Source organism: Berghia stephanieae, chromosome 1, assembly GCF_034508935.2.
Source record: "Berghia stephanieae isolate SIO BIC M18660-M18661 chromosome 1, UCSD_Bste_1.3, whole genome shotgun sequence".
Classification (NCBI taxonomy): domain Eukaryota; kingdom Metazoa; phylum Mollusca; class Gastropoda; order Nudibranchia; family Aeolidiidae; genus Berghia; species Berghia stephanieae.
The window spans coordinates 54,488,609-54,508,608 of NC_088360.1; the positions used below are offsets into that span (position 1 = coordinate 54,488,609).

The following is a 20,000-nucleotide window of genomic DNA, read 5'->3' on the forward strand; positions in this document are numbered from 1 at the left end:
CTTATAAAAAGGAAAACACCTTTAAACTTTTTTTTTGGTTTCAATTTACAATACTTTTTAGATAACAAAACAAGTGGTGTGGTGGCCTGATTCACGAGGCCTTCCGAAAGCTCCTACATCCCCAGTATATTAAATATGGAGTGTTTTTCGCACTGCGTGGAATCAGCGCTATTTCAGTTGGAACTCCCAAGGGACCAATAACCCTCCCTGCTCGCTACCTGCATGAGGTCATTGGAGTTCAACTGGTATCAGGCAGTGCCGTGTCCAATGGGGGCAATTATGGATATTTATGGTCTTATAATATGTCTGTATAGCGGGAAAACAATAACAGACTCTTTCACTTTATTATTTTGATTTGAAAAATCAGTTGTCTTTCTAAACATCAGTGAAGATTTGACATTCTTGTGGTTAATAGTTTTCTTTGAATATCACAAATTGTTGATCTAATTTTAAGGGCTTGTAAATTATGGTGCACTTAAATAAAAAATTTGTTATTCAAAACTCAGCGGCAGTATCTCAAGAATTTTGATAAATATCAAAAGTACATATATGCATCTATGTTCCTGTGCAATATTATCATATTGGCAGTTGATTTTCTTGATTTATTCATGGTTTTGTAAGTTCTGTGTATTGTTTTTTACCAATTCCGTTCCTCTCAAACAGTTGTGTTGATCATAACAGTAAACTGATATGATTTATGTCTTTATGTGGTAAAATAACTCATAAAGATAATATTTTATTGACCAGTAAAGACTAAAAACTAATATTGTGTATGATTTCAATATCTCAATTTACTATCAATCTGCCTATAAAGTATGACTTCTTTACAAGAAAAAAATCAATCACCCAACAAGGTTACTGGACATACTACAAATATTGCAGTATCAATCATCAATTACAACTAACACTAAGCACTGGTACTGTTAAATTAAATGATTTGCTCAAACAGACGGACATAGTATGTAGACAAAAGAGGATTCAAAATTATGAGGGCATATAGTTTATTCCAAGTAGTAACCTTTTTCTCCTTATTGACCAACTCCATTCAAAACGAACATACAGGTTATATAGAATCATCTCCTTTCCTCCAAGAAAACACATTTAGTCATTGTCTTATAAAGTCATCTGATATACCATTGAACTCCAGTCAGTCAAATTTAGAGATAAAACAATTGAATAACAACCAGAGTCAAATCAGTACAATGCCACAGGCATACCACAGCAAGATCATTTAATTTTTGGAAAATCACTGCCATATATATCTGGACGCTTCAGTCTATAAAAAGTTAACACATTCACTTGTGCACAAAAGGAGAACTTGAACTTACATTATATTACAACATGCAAGAATACCCTAAACATTGACACCTATATGACACTATAAAGTCGGCATTTCCTGAGACAACCACACAAAAGCAGTACCTATACATCTTCAAACTATAATGCCTAACAGTCATAAAAAAATATAATTTTGACTTGAATCGTAAGGGATTTAAGTATAGAAAAAAAGTTATCAAGCCATTAAAAAGTTGGCTTTCAAATGTGCCCAAAACTCATAATATTTAAATCAGTTAAATGCTTAAAAAATAATATTAATATTATTTTCGTCTAATGGTTTATATTTTATTCCTAAACTGATATTTGGACATAATTCATGGCATGGAATACTATGGGAGAGAAAATAAGGATCTCACCAAGTCATGCCAAATAAGAAATTTACACTAAAAAATTCATATCTTTTAAGGTTTTACTGCCCGGACAACAAAACTTGGCATGTGTCAAGATCATCATTTTTACTTTATATTGAGGCTTGTTTCAATCATTTTCTGCCGCTGGGAATTAAAATATTGATATGCAAATTACAACAAATTAATTTCATTGATAGCTCAAAAACCACTAAATTGACACCTCTCTTATGAGCAGCCTTAAGAGGATACATTATTATAAACCATGGCATATGATGAAAGAAACCTTTGCTTTGCTTGTGGTGAGGGAACAATTTTCATATTTGTGTTAGCAGCTGAGCAATACCATGAAATATTGCAACAATTAATTACCATCAGCGGCATCACAGATTCCTACTGACCGCTACCTGTTCCACCCATGGGTTGACCCCACTAATGGGGTCAGGTTGACCTAACACTGAAATACCGCTCAGAGGGGGAAATGCCACGCAGTGTTCGACGCCCGAAACTCGGGTGTATTTTGTCACCAGATAATTCGACACCCGAATCACGCATGCGCAGTACGTGTAACAGTACAAAACCGGGGAAATCAAATCAATCGCCTTCCTTGTCAGTCGCAGTCCACAGTCACCATCGGTCATTTCTTGATTTCTTGCTTGTAAAAATATGGATAGACGGTCGACTTCAATCTTTTAGGGGGCAAAATTCTCATCAAGCGATGAGTTGCTTGAAAGGATCAAGGAATTAGAGGATGAAACTCATTGTCCTTTTGTATTTAAAATTTCGACGAAGACATAAACAAGACGCGAAAGCGGCCTATCGACAACAAGAAATCAGCAAGACTGCATGGTTAATAAGAAAAAGAGTCAATGCAACCGGTGTCGTGTGAATAATACATAATAGGGGAAAGCGTCTATCTGTGGACGTTTTTAAATTGGATTCTTGATGGACGGAAGATCGGAAGAAATCAAATCATAAATTACACAAGCAATGCAAGCTTAATGAAATTTACAACGTAACAAAACAATGCCAATGATGTTGTATGACTGAAAGAGAAAATGTGGTGTTTGCGAAGAATAAAAAGAATTCCAACACCGTACATAATACTCCCAAAGGGTCTCCCGCATGCTTAGATACCTCTCAACAACAACAAAAAATGTTACTAGGAATTCAGGGTATTCTCTATTTGTTCTACTTTATTATCTTGATTCATCCCATAGGGGAAATTTGTCACAAGGGTCTATTTCAAGGGAAGACTAGAATAACCCAGGCGTCACCCGCAATGCAGCGCCGCAAATTGAGCTAGAGCGAGATGACTTGCTCAAGGCGACACAGCGCAACAGCGGGTGATCGTACTTGTTTTTTGCCATCCACGTTCTCACTAAACTGTATTAACCAGACTATAAACGTAGTTTTGTGTGTTGGTCCGCGAGAGAGCGTGTGTATGTGTGTGTGTTTGTGATAGAAAGAAAGCAAGAGTGAGAGAGAAAAAAAAAAGAGAGAGAGAGAGAGAGAGAGAGATGGTCATGCAGTTGATGGTTTGTGTATTTGCAAAGACGAACAATTGTAGTATTTTTGTCACCCCCCCCCCCACCTCCAAGAAAACAACAACAATATATTTTACGAAAAAAAATTTCTGGCCTGCTTGAGATGCAGAATTCTTTGTTGACAATCCACACCCCAAATTCGGGTGTCGAATTATCCTTTGACAAAATACACCTGAAACTTGGGTGTCGAATGACGCTCCCTATTAAATAATGTTCTAGTAGGGGGTTTGGGAAGGGGAAAACTTTTTTATAATGTTCTAGTAGGGGGTTTGGGAGGGGGGAGAGAATACTGGGGATGTAGGAGCTTTCAGAAGGCCTCCCCCTATATACCGTTAAAAATATTTCTTCTAAATAGACATGGTAATGATAGCTATCTCCATAAGTTGGGTGGATCTGTAGCGTAATGGTTAAAGTTAAGCTGTTTGACTCTTGATTGGAAAGTTCTGGGTTCAAATCCCAAAGGGGATTTTTTTTTTTCAATATTGATATTAATTCCTATCTTTTACTTCTATTTATCTTATGTTTCCTTGCTGGTTTTTGGTATTTTTATCTAAAATTTCCTTTATTTTATTTTTTTTTTAGTTTTAAACTTTATTTCTTGATTTGTTTATTTATCATTGTTCTTCTTCTTACTATTTTTCTTTGATTTTCTTCATTTTTCTTTCATTGATATGTCATTATCATTTTCATCAGTACACTTTTACCGTGTTTTAACATTTTTCACTGTGTCACAACAGTAAACAAAGTCAATGCGATCAGTGCAAAATTTTATAATCGATACCTAGAAACCTAGGTAACACTAGATATCGCTCTAACAGAGTGACACCTAAAATGCACGCCATATTTGAAGGGTAGGAGTTGAGTTATTTTCTAATTCAATCCATTGTGGACAGTTTAAAGGTGCCAAATGCTGGTTCCACTGGCCCTTCTCTCTAGATGGTGTCAGTGTAGTTCGTGTTAGTGAATAGTTCAAACTCAAATAAATAGAGAACTGCTAGAACATATCAACATTGTTGCGCACGGCCAATGTTTAACATTTTTTATTATTACCGAGCACAGAATTGCTGGCACATCTAAAATGATAAAACTTATTTTAAAAATATAAATTTATTAAAGATTTAGATACAAATACCTTTCAAACCATTCTTACATTGAGGGTAATTTCATTTCCCGTTGATTTAACTGGTTATTTGATCGGGCGTAATCATCAGTGATTAACCTTTGGCCTTTGGATTTGCCATAATTTGGCAGCTCATGGCTCAAGAGATTCATCTCAATCTAGGTTAATTTCCACCATACAGTGGTAGGTATAATTTTAAAATTACATCACTTTTTTGTTAGACTAATTCGTCCCTTCATACGTCTTATATTATTTGCATTAATTTGTTTTAATCACTTGATAGCAATTGTTGTATCTCTAGGATGACGTAAGTGCTTTCCTTGACATCAGTATTGGAATTATAGGTATATAAATAGTCAAATTGATTGTTATGTAGGAATAGGATGAAGAGTGAAAGAAAACATTGCTCTTGAAATCATTCTGTTGCAACAACAACTAGCATCTAACACGTTGAAATTAAATGTATAAATTATGCTAATTAAGAGGATCATTATTTTAGTTGGCCTGGGATTTTTAAAAAAGTCCATTGCTCTTGAACAAAACCTTCATATATTGTAAATGGAAGAGAAAAAAAAGCGTCCCCTCACTTGGACATTAGGCCACCTATTGCCAAATTCATTTGCGCACACTTACACACCTTATTATACCTATCCGATTTTGATTGTTGGTGGCTTAATAGATTCGTCTCAATATCTATTTTTATTTCAGATGAATGCCTGTTTGCAATATTCTTAATTTACCCCCAAATATAATAACAACAATAATAATAATAACAATAATAATAATAACAATAATAATAATAATAATAACAATAATAATAACAATAATAATAATAATAACAATAATATTAATAATAACAACAATAATAATAATAATAATAATAACAATAATAATAATAATAACAACAACAATAATAATAATAATAATAATAATAATAATAATAATAATAATAATAATAATAATAATAATAATAATAATAATAATAATAATAACAACAATAATAATAATAACAATAATAACAATAATGATAACAATAATAATAATAATTATAATAATAACAATACATTATTAATGATGATGATGAGGAGCAGAAGAAAAACCAAATAAAGGTTAATCTTTAACACAACACCAACAAGCGTCCTAACAATGTGCTATTATATAAAAGTAACTTGGTAATATTTCTTGGGATGTAGAGCATAGGAATGATACTTGAAAATAAAGGAAAATTGCAAAATTCGGCTTTTTGATCTAGATTTCACACTTTCATTTTTTTATCTGAATTATTATAGTTATAGGGTGGATAAGTATTTTACAAACCAATTGTTGTCTGCTCTCAGGTTGCATACACACAATTTTTAAGTGTGACTAAACTTTGTTTGAAATGCTATCATGTTAGTCATTTTCATGACTGAACGATCAATTCAGATCCCTTTAAAACCAACAAATGATAAAAATATAGAGTTATGTAAAATATCCAGTTGGAATTTATGTTTATCAGTTTTCCCAGGCTTTAGAACGTCATACAAAAATGAACTTATTGCAAAACCCCATGTTGAATGTTGGACACATTATAAACATATTCTGCAAAATCACATCGGTAAGTGTGCAGTTTTTGGGTTACAGTTACTTGAAACGCTGGGTATGATACAGCATTATGATATCAGCCCTGATAAAAAGTCATTGATCCACAAAATTTATGCTTGTTGTTTACAGCTGCTAATTACATTTTTCTCATCTCGCAAGGTGATTAGAGGTATAGCTTGGCAGCAATTTTCTAAGCACAATGGATGATATGGTAGTGGTTAAGTTATTGTTATTTGCAGGGTCAGAGGTACACATCTATATTTGCTTTGTTTTTTTTTATTGTTGTTTTTTTGGTTTTTGTTTATTAATATATTTTTTTTACTTCCCTAGCTTCCTGGACTCGCATGACAGGCTTGCAACGAAATAAAATGAGTAAATACAAGAAACTGCTTGAGATATTTGGTCTTCGTCCTAGAGCACCCCCACCTCGAGTATTTGTCAGTCTAAATGTATTCAATGCTCGAAGGCCACCAGGATATTCTCAGCCATCAACTCGGGTTATTGTAAGAATTAGCATATGGACACTTCTTGTGTTGTTGTTGACGTTTATGATTGTTTATACAGTAATCCTTGTGTATGTGGACAACACATTCCTACAACAGTCTTCCATCAGAGGCCAGGGCAGGCATAGAAAGGTGAAGCTTACAGGGCGTCTCAGGATGCCATTACATGGGTTTACTGGAGAGTTTTTGAATATGTCATTGGATGAAAATCATAAAATATTGCACAGAAAAGCTGTATGGAATTCAAGTAGGTTCTACAATGATGATGTTAAGTTGCCGCAGTGTATGTGGCAAGCTGTATTTCGTGTTCTAATCACATCCACCCCTAAAAGTAAATCTCAACGTGAGGCAATACGAGACACTTGGTGTAACCCGAAAAACTTTGGTGAGGATAATCAAAAATGGCATTGTATATTTCTTGTTGGATTGTCAAATGATGATCAGTTAAATGCTGAGCTTAGAGAGGAAAAAGAGGATCACAATGATATGTTGATAGGAAATTATTTTGATTCTTATGAAAATTTGACTCTAAAAACAATTCATGGATTTAATTGGAGTGTGCATTATTGTCCCAGTTCATTTATTATCAAAACTGATGAAGACTGTTATATCAATACTCATTTACTCTATGACTTCCTCCTACACAATAACGAGGTCACACACAATCTTTATGCTGGCAGCATTAATGATGATAAAAGAAAGTTAAGAGTTATAAGAGATAAGACACAGAAGTGGTATGTTCCTTATGAAGATTTTAGTGAAAAATATTATTACCCGTATGCGAGTGGAATGGGATATATAGTGTCAAAAGATGTAGCACAGAAGATTATTAGTGAAAGTGCATTTATTAAACCAATAATTAATGAAGATGCTTACATCGGAATAGTGATTCATCACATGGGCATTGAACCCACTAGAAGTAGTCGTTTTGTTCTCAGCCCGTATGGTTTGAGTGTTTGTAATTTTATGTATTTATTTGTCATTCATGATGTACCACCAGACATGCAAATGGAACTTTTTTACAAAACTGTGAGAGCAAGAGACGAATGTCAGCACCAAAACAAAATAACAACGTGGAGCTGAAAAAGTTTTTAGGTACACAACTAGGGTTTTTTTTATTACAAAGTATTTTGAGGGGTTGTTTGTGTTTCGTTTTTTGGGGGTTTTTTTTTCATGATTTTGTGCATTTTTCAGTGGGCAGATGAGTTGTAGCTGCTCTGTGATGGATTATCCTTTTTATCATTCCAGATTGTCTCCATTTTGTTATAATGTGTTTTTTATATATAGCTCTCTTTGTTTTAAAGTTTATGACAATAGACTGGATTGAATCTCATTTGAAATGGTTAGGTCAAGCAGTGTACATGCAGCAAGCAAAGTTTTTCATGACACTGCACACTCTCAACATGCTTCCATCGAGCTGTGTAGAAAAATTTTACTTGGAACTTTTTGAGAACAAAAATGAACCGTGTAGATAACTTGTAGGTATAAATTTGCTTTTGTGTTTTAATAATGTTTCAGTGTGAAAAACACTGGATTTATGTTTCAACAACGAACAATGATGTAAGTAGATGTCTAAGTAGATGCCAGTAGTTTGACATAGTTGAAAATTCTAAATATTCTTCCTTGATTTATTCAAGTTATAAATAACAATCAGAAAGATTCTGTCAGGAGGGATTGCATATTTTTTTATTACTTTTCAGCAAATTTTTATTTTTGATCTGTCTACTTGCATTCTGTTCTACTATGTCTGGAATGAATGTGTGAATGTGTTTAAATTACCTTGTGATTCATGGATTTACATTCATGAAATTTCCAATAGATTTACTAAATTATGTACTGTTGTCTAACTGTAATTCCCAGCTATGTGATATTATGTCTTGGTTGGAGATAATATCCAGTTTTCAGTTTATCTTAGTAACATTGTTTTGGTCCGATAGGCAATTGTTTACTTGTTACAAATGATGAAATTGCACTCTCTGTCATGTTGCCTTTTTCTTTTTTCTTTTTATTGTTTGGTTGAAGATACATTTTATGATTATAATTTTTACAATTACTCATAAATACATTGATGAAGGTGCTGAATGATATATCTCAAAAACCAATTTAGAGATTGCAACGATAATCAAAAGTAGTCATTAATTACATTTCACTTTTTTAAAATCATGCTGTTATGATGTTGCAATCATACCTTTATAACTGACTTTTGTCGAAAGATCATGATTCTGAAACAGATTACTTTAATGATGATTATAATCATAACTTTACTTAAGGGGTTTTTCCAGTTATCATTTCTGTATATCATTTTTATTGTTATTGTTTTTATAATTTATTATGATTTATTTTATTATTTATGTTATTATTAGTTATTAGTATTGTTATTTGTTTATTTATTTATTTTGGTTTGGGTAACAGAAGAGATTTGGCTGTTTTGCTGTATTCTGAAATGTAAAATTGAGCCAAATTCTCTTAATGAATGTACAATTTACAAGGCATGTTATTTGTTTTGTATGGTTTTAATTAAGTTACCAGAGTTTTATTTATAAGTTAAAAAAGTATGAATCCCACTTGAAATTGTATAATTATATCATCAAGTTATTTGTCTGTTTTTTTGGGGTTTTTTTTTTGTTCGTTTGATAAAGTGGGCGAGTGGATTGATATTCACCTTTGTGTATGTCTCTATTTGAGGGGAGAGGGGGGGGGGGGGATCTACCTGGGTTTTCTTTGTGTAACTCTCTTGCAGAGATACTGTTTTGTATGGGTAGGACTAATATAATATAACATGGCCTTACAGGGATACTGGATTCTACCTGGGTTCTCTTTGTACAACTCTCTTGCAGAGATACTGTTTTGTATGGGTAGGACTTATATAAAATAACATGGCCTTACAATGATAGTTTGCTCTTGGCTACTATCTCTACTACCTTTTACCTTTAGGCTATATTCCTTTTTTCTACCTTTTCTGAGGTGCTTTTTACAGATCAGCAATCTTCAAAAAAATGTTCTAAACTAGGCCAAAATGAATTTTAGTTGTTGCAAATGTGTTAAAGTTAAAACCAATGAAAGCAACTATTTAAGTGTATGCTAAAGATCACTAATTCCATGACAAATAGAAGGAAAAAAAATTTGATTGCTATTGATTGATCCATTTCGGTTATCGAAGAATAATTAATTTTTCATGTGTGCTTTTATTTGTAATCCTTCAATGTTGTTATATCTTCCTTTTTCTCTGTGCTCAAATAACCGAGAGCTTCGTTAGACTTACAAAAAGACAACTATAAATATATATATATATATATATATATATATATATATATATATATATATATATATATATATATATATATATAATACCTATTGTTTTCCTTTTCTCCTTCTTGACAAAATGTAATAATTTGAAGAACTTTTTGATTCTGGTACTCATATGTCTTCATTGACATTGTGAACCAAGGTTTGAAGTGGTTAGCTACCTTTTTCTTCTGTGTTTGTTTTTACATTTTAGAAGTAAAAGCTGTTTTTCTCATATCCATTTTATAAACATTCACAATGCGCAAATGCAGTGCCATGTGTAAAAGGTTAAACTCTTTGTTGAATAACTGATATCATGTCATTTTATCATTTCATAAATATTAACATTCCATATCTCACATTGAATGGTTATGGACTCAGTATATCTATATAAATGACATTATGATGCATAGCTGCCAACTGTACGCCAAAATGGCGTATTTTTACGCTTTTTTAATCAAATTACATTTTTATGCTTTTTTTTGTTCCACATTACACCTTTTTGTCATCATCAAGGTTGTGTGGGTGACTTAAGCAATTTTTTCTTGGTGCGGAATCTGGTCTCATTGAAAAGGAAGGAAAGCTGCATTTTCATCTACTTTCAGCATATCTTGCTTTCTGAGGCCTAAACCAGAAGCTTTATAGGGGCAGAAATAGCAGTTACCAAATTTATTGTGGAGAGGAATCTTTCAATAGTGATTGATGATGATTGTGATGATATATTGATAATTCCTTTGTTTTGAACAATTACACCTTTCTTCAGTTGGGGTTGGCAGCTCTGATGATGTAGAGAAATGGTTTAAATTGTGTTCACATGTTTTTAGTTCATATTTTGCTATTAATGCTTGGATGGCAAGTTTTAAAATCAAAGTCATAGTTGTTATTATTTTTATTGTTATTGTTATTTGTTATTATTATTATTATTATTATTATTATTATTATTATTATTATTATTATTATTATTATTATTATTATTATTATTATTAGTATTTCTAAAATTGGCTTTGTTAACTCATTTTCTAGCAGATGCTTCGAATCATTTTGCAGTTCATGATTACATTTTTTAAAAAGAAACTATCCTCCGTTTTAAAAATAATATTATCCGCATTGTTTTTTGTTAGCACACTTTATATTAAGTGATTTGATCTTCCAATTCATGTTTATTTTGATCTCCTTGTCATGTGTATTTAAGTTTTATGTAAATACGTGGGTATTTTTGAACATGTAGTATGTCCATCTAGATGATTCCTTTTTTTTTTTTTTTCAAGGCGATGGAATATATATGGTGTGCTTGTCTATTATAACCGCCAGGAGAGAAAGGGTGTGGATAAATCGAGTCTTCTAGCTATGTATTGATTCTGCTACCCTTTTAAATAACCTGATTCTTTATGACTTCTTCTTCTTGTGTTCCTCGTGGAAAATCTGATTTGTTTTTGATTTTCATCCCTTTAAAATGAAATCAAAAACAAACAAAAAAACTGTTAAAAACTAAGCAGAGTATGCGTAAACTGGTCAAATTAACACGATAGGGTTGTCTGTTTTAATCATTTATTGACTGATTACCACTGATTTGTTATGTACACAATTACAAGATGTATCGTCTCTTCTCTTTACTACTTTCCTGTATGCTGACTGAAATGGTTACAAAGAGGACAGGGACTCCAAGTAAAGTTAAAATGGGAGGCTGATGAGTTTGTGTTTATAATATGTTATTATGCCCTTAAGACTAAGTTATATTTTTATTCAGGGTCATTCATGAGATTTAAAAAATATAAATTGTAATTAAATAAGCAACAATATCTAACACACAGGAGTAATAAGTTTGTGTTGGTATTTATATTTTCCATGATACTCGAATCTGTGCTTGACATAATAATTACACATCCCCGTGGTGGATGTAATATTGTGGGGGGGGGATGTTTGTCCACCGCCTTGCTGCCTTTTCTCTATTCCCCCTATTTCATTTGCCCTCTCCACACGGCTGATATAGATTGAGACCATTTGACTTCTCCTTCACCTTGTTTAGTATTTTGTGGAAACGGTCATGGTTTGACTTTTTTATCAGAAATTCTCTCCATGATAATATATTCATTTTTAATGTTAATTCTTTGATAATGTTTCTTATGTTACCATATGAGAGTATCCCTAATGGTGGAGATCATGTGGGATTGTCACAGTGAGATTTAGACTGCGGGTGGTTGGATGGGAGCATCACCCTTGAATCGTATACCTATGATGTTCGCATGGGTGTACGATCCGATAGTGATGTCGTTTCTTCTTCTCTTTACTAGCCTATCCTGCTTCTTTGGTTTGTGATTGTATTCTTGACAGGGGATATTTTTTTTTCTGTAAATCTTCTGCCTGTTTGTTCTTGGTTATTTATAATTTAGCTTATGATATCTTTAGGTTATGATTTTGATTTACATTTGGGAAATTCCACGAAAATGTCAACCGAAGGGGTGTTTTACAAATTCTTAATAACATATTAAAATTTGGTACCAATTTGTTGGAAAATCATTCAGGATTATGAATATAAGGATATTTTGTGCATATTTGTGGTACAGGATGCTTATTATAGCTTTATGTAAGGGTATCCCCTATTTGAAGAACGACAAGAATATTTTCTCAATATTATAAATCTTGCAACTTCTACAAAATTATAGCCACCTTTGCTGTTGTTTATCGATATTAAAACAATTATAAGTATCAGGAACCTATATAAACATTTAAATTTACGATTTTAATGAAATGTTGTCCTCATCTGTCATTTTAATGACCTTGGGAAATTGTATGTCAGTCCGTTACCATTAAAACATAGTATTTTTTCATCTACGAAAGATGTGATTGTTGTACAGACTCACTATTTCAGATTTTCTGTTCTTACTTGAATGGCTTTAGCACTGTAAGATAATTTTTCAAGAAATTTATCATTTAAGGTACTTTTGTTGGGTAACGGACTGACATTTTTAAGGGTAACGGACTGACAGTAACAGACTGACTAATTCTATTTTAATTCAAAAACAATAAATAAAAGTTGTTTTTTAAGTCTCAGGAGTAATGTCCACTCCAATGTGTGTTTCAACTGATCAGGCAGCCATTTTATAAACATTTGGATCATAAAATTTCAAACACTGGTCTTCAACATCAAGCCTGCTATTTTGCAATAGGTAAGTTGAATCTTTTAAAGCTTATGAATCTTTTGATCACTTGAAGATTTTTGCTATGTTTGAATTGAGGGAAAAACACTGTTTATTGTTCTATAATATCCTTATGACAATGGAGCCAGGAGTAGTCGTCTGTTAAAGGGGCAAGAAGCCCTGGGAGAAAAAAAAAAAGAAATCAAACATTTAAATTAATGTGGAAAACTTTTGAGTCACTGAGGCTTTAAATGTAGTGGGTCAGCAAACTGTTTCGCTGTGTATAATGTCAATATTTTAGTTGTTACAAAGTAATGTGATACAAGTTAGAAATGAGTTTTATTTTCTTAGTTTTGCTATATTATTTTAAGAAAACAAGATTTGCTTTTTATTCGATTTGACTTTCATAGCTTATGATGTAATTTCGCTCAATTTCTTTATTCACAGGTTCAAGATGCCTACTCTATCCATGGTTCAAATAATCAAGAAAGACTGAAAACTGATGGGCATTACATTGTTTAGGAAAAAGTTAGGCAACAAAAGCAGGAGTCTCAAAGAAAACTTGAAAGTGATTGTAAAGGACGCTTAAAAGAAATAACAGGATTTTTCAAGCAAAATGGGAAAAAAAAAGAAGAGAAAAGCCGATCAATCTTCAACTCCAAAAGAAAGTAAACCAAGCACACCTAAATCCACATTTGCCTCACATTTCAGCACAGGAAAGTAAAATACTGAATTCAACTTTGAGTGTCTACAATCCTCCCAAAAATTAAAAAAAAAAATTAAACTATGCCTGTACTGCTAAGGGCACCCAATACATCAACCAAAGGTTTTTGAAATATTTTTATCATGGGCTTTCAAGATGAAATAAAATAAGTTGATCGAAAATTTCTATTTGGACAAGAAGTACTTTTGGCGAGCACCAAGGGAAAAAGATTTCATAATTGTGAGAGATGAAAAAAGAGAGGACGAAAATTCAAAAAAGTTTCCTGTAAAAAACCCTGAAAAAGAGGTGTCGATTGTTAGTGAATTACATCCAGGAATCAAAATTGGCTTAAGATTATTTTGCTCCCCCAGAACCTCAGAATGTTCTTCTAAGAGAAATCCCACAATCTGCATTGGAAAATTGTAACAATCAAGGATAAAATGGTCCAAATGAAATTTTTGAAGATCTTTCTCAGATCTTATAACTGGCTTTCTGGTCAAGTGCAGATGAGGAAGAGATTGACTGCCAATACTATCGACCAGTTTGCAGTGACGGTCATGGCCTATTGACAATTCCTAAGCTTGAGGAATCAAGATGAAATACAGAATAAAAATTAAGCTTCAAAAATAAGTACCAAAAGAATGTTAAACCTTCCCCAGTTTTAAAGTCCTTTCTTATCTACATTTTTTTTTTTTTTTTTTGATAATTTAATTTCATAGTTGAAATAAATTCCTGTTTGACTGTGACAGAATAGATTTCAACTCCATGAATCATTATTTCATTATTTAATTTTTCAAAAGCAAAGTTGGGATTGAGGTAATCAGATGTCTCCCATCGAGTTACTCATCATGCCCAATGTAGCTTGACATCCATATAAGGAAGAGTATTGGTTTGATCAATCACACTGGGTATTCAGTGTTGCTCATAATTACATAATGTGTTCTTTGCTCTGGATTTTATGTAGTAACCGTTATTCTGAGTAATAAAATTCAGAGGTGTCAGTCCGTTACCATCCATTTGTCAGTCCGTTACCGACACTTTTTCAAAGACTGCAGATTCAAATTTTTGACAATCTTTTAAATATTGCTAGTGGGTTGTAGAACAACATCTCGTGGTTACTATAAAAGAACTTATTTGTTACTGGAAGGTTTAACTTCAGAAAGTTTGATCCATCTACATATAAAATTGAAAAAGATGGATTTTCTGATGTCAGTCCGTTACCAACATTATAATGTCAAAAAAATTCAAGTTGATAAAGATTCATCTTTATCCTTTTGATATATGATAAGGACGGACATGATACATGTCCATGGGAAATATTAGCTCCATACAATAAATACGTTCCATTTCAGAGCACGAAATGTAAGCATTTTTGGTCTGATTTGTCAGTCCGTTACCCGTGGAATTTCCCATTTGTACTATTTTTGTTAGATTGCTTTTTTTTTTTGTTTCAGCGGTCTCTCATATAACCTCAATTGTGTTGGAAGAGACCTAAAGCAACAAACAAACAAACAAAAAAAAGATTTAGACTATATCTAACGACAAGGACATATTGTATCCACTGATGATCTTTATTGAACTTGTCCCCCCTTTTTAAAATTATTTTGTGTGTTTGTATGTTTGATCTATATCTTCTGACATCGTGCATTTTACTGGTGCTAACAGATTTAAAAGTATCGTATACACTAAATGCAACAACCATAAAAAAACAATTAAAAGAATCATGACACACCTGTGATGTTATTGATAATCTATTAATTTAACCAGCTTTGACTTCATTCTTTTAGTGTTTGTTTTATATGGCATAGATTGATATAATGTAAATCGTTTGCAAATATTTTTTTGTAATGAAAAAAAGTACGTCTCTGGAGAAATAACACAAACTTTGCTGTTCCATAAATAACTGCAGAATTTTGACCAGAAGGCAACATTATACACTCTGTAATCTGTCTGTACTGAGATTAACAAGTTATGCCTGTATTCTATTTATTTTTTAAGGTTTTTTTTCTTATTTGTCAAAAATTAAACAAGTTGACAGTGGACATCTCTCATATAGTGTAGTGTCGAGGATCAAAACTATGGGGGTCACTTGCTATCTAGATTGACTGAGTACTTTTATACCTTTAGAAAGGGCGGTTGAAAATCCCGGTTTTGGAATCACAGCATGGCATTGGAGTAATGGTCTCTATTATCGTGCATTTTACTTATTTGTGATTTTTATGAGGGGCGATTTCCACCCCACCCCCTTTTTTTTTATTTTTAAAAGCCATCTCTGGGTCATAAATCTTATGTCAATGTATATGAATTATATTATGTATGAATCAGATTATGCATTGTACGTATGGGTTAAGTATTGTATTAAATACGTGTTGTCAGTAATAGTACATATGTAATGTATATCTTCATTTTCGGCAAAGATCCAGTTGTGGCGATGTGTCTTTTTTTTTGGGTTTTGACTGGTCTCAGGCAACAGATAAGGCTATTTTCTACATTGCTACTGTTATCTGTACTACTAGTCCCCTTTGTCTTATTTTTTTCAAGACACACAATAATATGTATGTGTTATGTGAATATTGCGGATATACTCTTATCTCCAGCCCTCCCCACCACCACCACCACCATTTTTTCTGTTCTAATTTTTTCCTGACCTCTGTCACTAATTTAACATTGAAGTTTCGCACACATCAGCATATATAGCATCTAAAAATTATGGTTTTTAGTTCCTACGTATGATAAATATAGACTATAAACGTGATGAGTCTTTAATTATTCCCCCCCCCCCCCCCCCAAAAAAAACCCCCACTGTTATTTTTTAAGCTGTCAACCCATGATGTTATGCTAAATTTACAAGTAATCATCATAATGTTGTGAATGTCAATCCTCAGCCATGTCATCATTGACATTGACAGACAGGCTTTATAGCAGATGACTTTTTTGAGTCCATTCTTAAAATGTTTTTAAATTGGTCCTGCCCTCCCATAGCTGGCAGGGGGGTACATACTGTGTCTTCTATCCCCTTATATCTGTTTTCCAACATGCTTTCTGTCTTTGTCTTGGAATGAGATTACTTGGTTTTGTTTGGTCCTGGCCAGATGCCCTAGCTGAGAGGGAAACAGTCGAATGTATAGTTAGTTTTGGGAGGTGATATTTTTTTCATTGTAAATCATCTCTCTGTTATGCACTGTATTATGCTTTCTTTATATTATATATGATTTGTAAAACATTTGAGTGTGTTCCTCTTAGCGGGGATCTGTGCTTGTGTCTGGATGAGACTTTTAGTGATCTCAAACTAAGTACTTTGATAGAGTGCTTTTGGAATCTACACCTGTTTCTTTTTTGAACCAATTCCCTTTGTCTTCCCTTTTCTTGGATGCTTTATTGTAATTCTAGAACTTTTTACTATCCCATTCTCTTCCTTTTTACTGGCGCTGATATGACCTTAATGTGTTGCAAGCGCCGTAAAACCCTTAAAAACAAAAACAAACAAACAAACAAATTGGTCCTGCTAAGAAATAGCGGTCGATGTGGAATCTTTTGACTTTCCATGATGGATGGGGAATTCACTCTTGCTAGCTGTCTTCTACATCCTGTATCTCCTCTACTTTTTCCCGAGTTTCTTTATGTCCTTTGTTGGTTTTGTCTTAGTCCAGGGCTGTAAGCTTAGCTGGAGTGTTAAACATTCAAAAGGGCATCATTCATGTTTTGGGAGATTATATATTTTTCCCCTTGTGAATTATATGCCGTTATGTAATGTTTGTTTTGTTTGTATGCTTTTTTGTTGTTGTTTTTTAAAAAATTTATTATTTTGTACGCGTTTATTGAGTGTATTCCTCGGATTGCGTGCTTTAGTCCGGGTGTGAGTTTTAAGTGATATCGAACTCAGCACCTTGGTGGGGTTCCTGGCCTCCCATAATGGGCAGGGAGGCACTATTGGTCTTCTATCCCCCAATATCTGTTTTCCAATTTGCTTTCTGTCTTTGTCTTGGAATGAGATTACTTGGTTTTGCCCTAGCCCTGCTTAGTAGTGCTTGGCTGATAGGGAAACAGTCAAATGCACAGTTACTGTTTTGGGAGATGATACTTTTTTTTCTTGTAAATCATCTCTCTGTTATGTATTATTAAATTTGTTATTTTGAATGTATAATGTAAGCATTTGAGTGTATTCCTCTTTGTTGGATTTTGTGCGTGTGTCCAGATGAGACTTATAGGTGATCTCAAACTAAGTACATTGGTGGTATTCTCTTGGAATCTACATCTGATCCCCATTTTTTCCCAGTTCCCCTATGTCTTACTTTTTCTTGGGTGCTTTAATTGTAATTCTAGAACTTTTTACTATCCCATTTTCTTCCTATTTACTGGCGCTGATATAACCTAAATGTGTTGCAAGCGCCGTAAAACCCTCCAAAAGAAACAACACGAACTAAGCACATTGATCGTTTGCTCTTGGAATTCACTTTCTGTTTTCTATTTGGCACAGTCCCCTTTGTTAAGTCTTACCATTCATCGAGTGCTTTTAATTGTAAATCTAGAATGTTTTCTATTGTTCCATATTTTTCCTTCGTACTGTTCCTCTTAGTGGGGACCTGTGCTTGTGTCAGGTTGAGACTTTTAAGTGATCTCGAACAAAAGTTTGTCATTGGATTCTATATCTGTTCCCTATTTGAACCAATTTCCCTTCGTCTTACTGTTCTTGGATGCTTTTATTCTAGAGTGTCCCTTTTCTTCCTTTTTTCTGGTGCTGATATGATCTCTTGGTGGGGTTCCTGACCTCCCATAGTGGGCAGGGAGGTACTTATTGTGTCTTGGATCCCCTTGTATCTGTTTTCCAACATGCTCTTTGTCTTGGAATGAGATTACTTGGTCCCGGGTTCGAGCCCCGCTTCATGCACTTTTAAAAAAAAATTTCCTTGGGCAATATTATTAACCCCCAATTTGCACTTAGACAACATGGGTGATACTTATTGGTATGACATCTTGTTTGATGGATTATCTATATTCCTTCATGGAATGTCAAGCCGACGGTATCTTATGATGCCGTAGCGGAAAGTCATATTTTTTTATTTTTAAAAATTGTACAGATACGGCAACCGACCGATGACATGAAATTCAAATTAGATGAATGTTATGTAAAACTTGTTAAAACCGTTTGTTGACTTTGACTTACATAAATTATGTATCATGTTAACACATATCGATATGTTTTATTCATGCATATGTTATGATAATGTATGTAAATCAATGACGCAGCCTTTTTATTATTGACATTGATTATTGGTGGTCCTGATGAGATTCAAATGGGCGATGTTGTTATATTACTTTTATCATTTACATGACATGTAAAATTGATGAATAATATGAGATCAAATAAAAAATAAAATAAGATTTATTGTTTTTGTTGACATTTTCTTTAATATTACTGTGGTGGCTGCTGTGGACAGGGTTCTTTCCCCCTGTAGCCAACTTTCCATTAGTGAGGAACCTTGGGTGAGGTATACTGACCCCCCATGGTGGGCGGAGAGGTTACTTATGCCGTGTCTTGTTTTCCCTTTCCATGTTTCTCTCTGATTGCTCGTTTTTTTAAAAATCTGACCCTGGTGGGGACCCTTAGCTGAGAGGGTAGCAGTCAAATGTATGGTTTCTTTCTTTCTTTTTTTTTTTCTTTTGTTAATTTTCTTTTTCCTTGTAATTCATCTCTCCTTTACCTACTTTTGTCTTATTCATACGGTTTTGTATTATATCCTTTTTCTGGAAAGAACAGTTCGTTCATCCTAAATAAGGTCTTCTGCTGAGAAGGAAACGATCTGGTGGATTCATCTTTTTGTGAGAAATAATATCTTCTTGTAAAACGGTTCCTCTTTATTAATTAGGTGTTATTTGGATTTTACTATACTAAAATGCTTATTTTGTAACCATCTGAATGTATCCCTAATGGCGAATACCATACTCTAATGGTGTCAGTGTGGACGTTTTCTTATCTAGTTTCAGATCTTTCTCCTGAGGTCTTTTGCTCGAGGATCTACTTTTGATTTCTTTTGAACGTGTCTTCCTTTGTCTTTGTGCTTTCTCCCATAATGGGCAGAGAGGCACTTACTTTGTCTTCTATACCCCTTTATCTTCTTCTCAACATGCTTTCTGTTTTTGTCTTGGGATGAGATTACTTGGTTTTGTCCTGGCACTGACCGGATACCCTGGCTGGAAGGGAAACAGTCAAATGTATAGTTATTTTTGGGAGATGATATTTTTTTCCTTGTAAATAATCTCTCTGTTATGCATTGTATTGCGTTTTATTTACATATTATATAGGATTTGTAAACATTTGAGTGTATTCCTCTTAGTGGGGACATGTGTTGTGTCTGGATGAGACTTAGGTGATCAAAACTAAGTACTTTGATAGTATGATCTTGGAATCTACACCCGTTTCCTATTTGAACCAATA

At 33.3% G+C, this 20,000-nt stretch overlaps 1 protein-coding gene and 1 long non-coding RNA gene across 2 annotated transcripts in view; both read left to right on the plus strand.

Annotated features, from left to right (window-relative positions):
- LOC144977791 (beta-1,3-galactosyltransferase 1-like) overlaps positions 1-9,706 on the plus strand; it is an 11,112-nt gene extending 1,406 nt beyond the window's left edge. Inside the window, exon 2 of the mRNA XM_078923190.1 lies at positions 6,267-9,706. Coding sequence (XP_078779316.1) covers positions 6,267-7,522 — 1,256 coding nt within the window. The 3' untranslated portion in view covers positions 7,523-9,706. The remainder of the gene's footprint in view (positions 1-6,266) is intronic.
- The window catches only part of LOC144977802 (uncharacterized), a 24,054-nt gene extending 5,108 nt beyond the window's left edge, over positions 1-18,946 (plus strand). The window contains exon 2 of the long non-coding RNA XR_013646408.1: positions 13,309-18,946. This is a non-coding gene — a long non-coding RNA (uncharacterized LOC144977802). The remainder of the gene's footprint in view (positions 1-13,308) is intronic.
- The last annotated feature ends 1,054 nt before the right edge of the window (positions 18,947-20,000 follow it).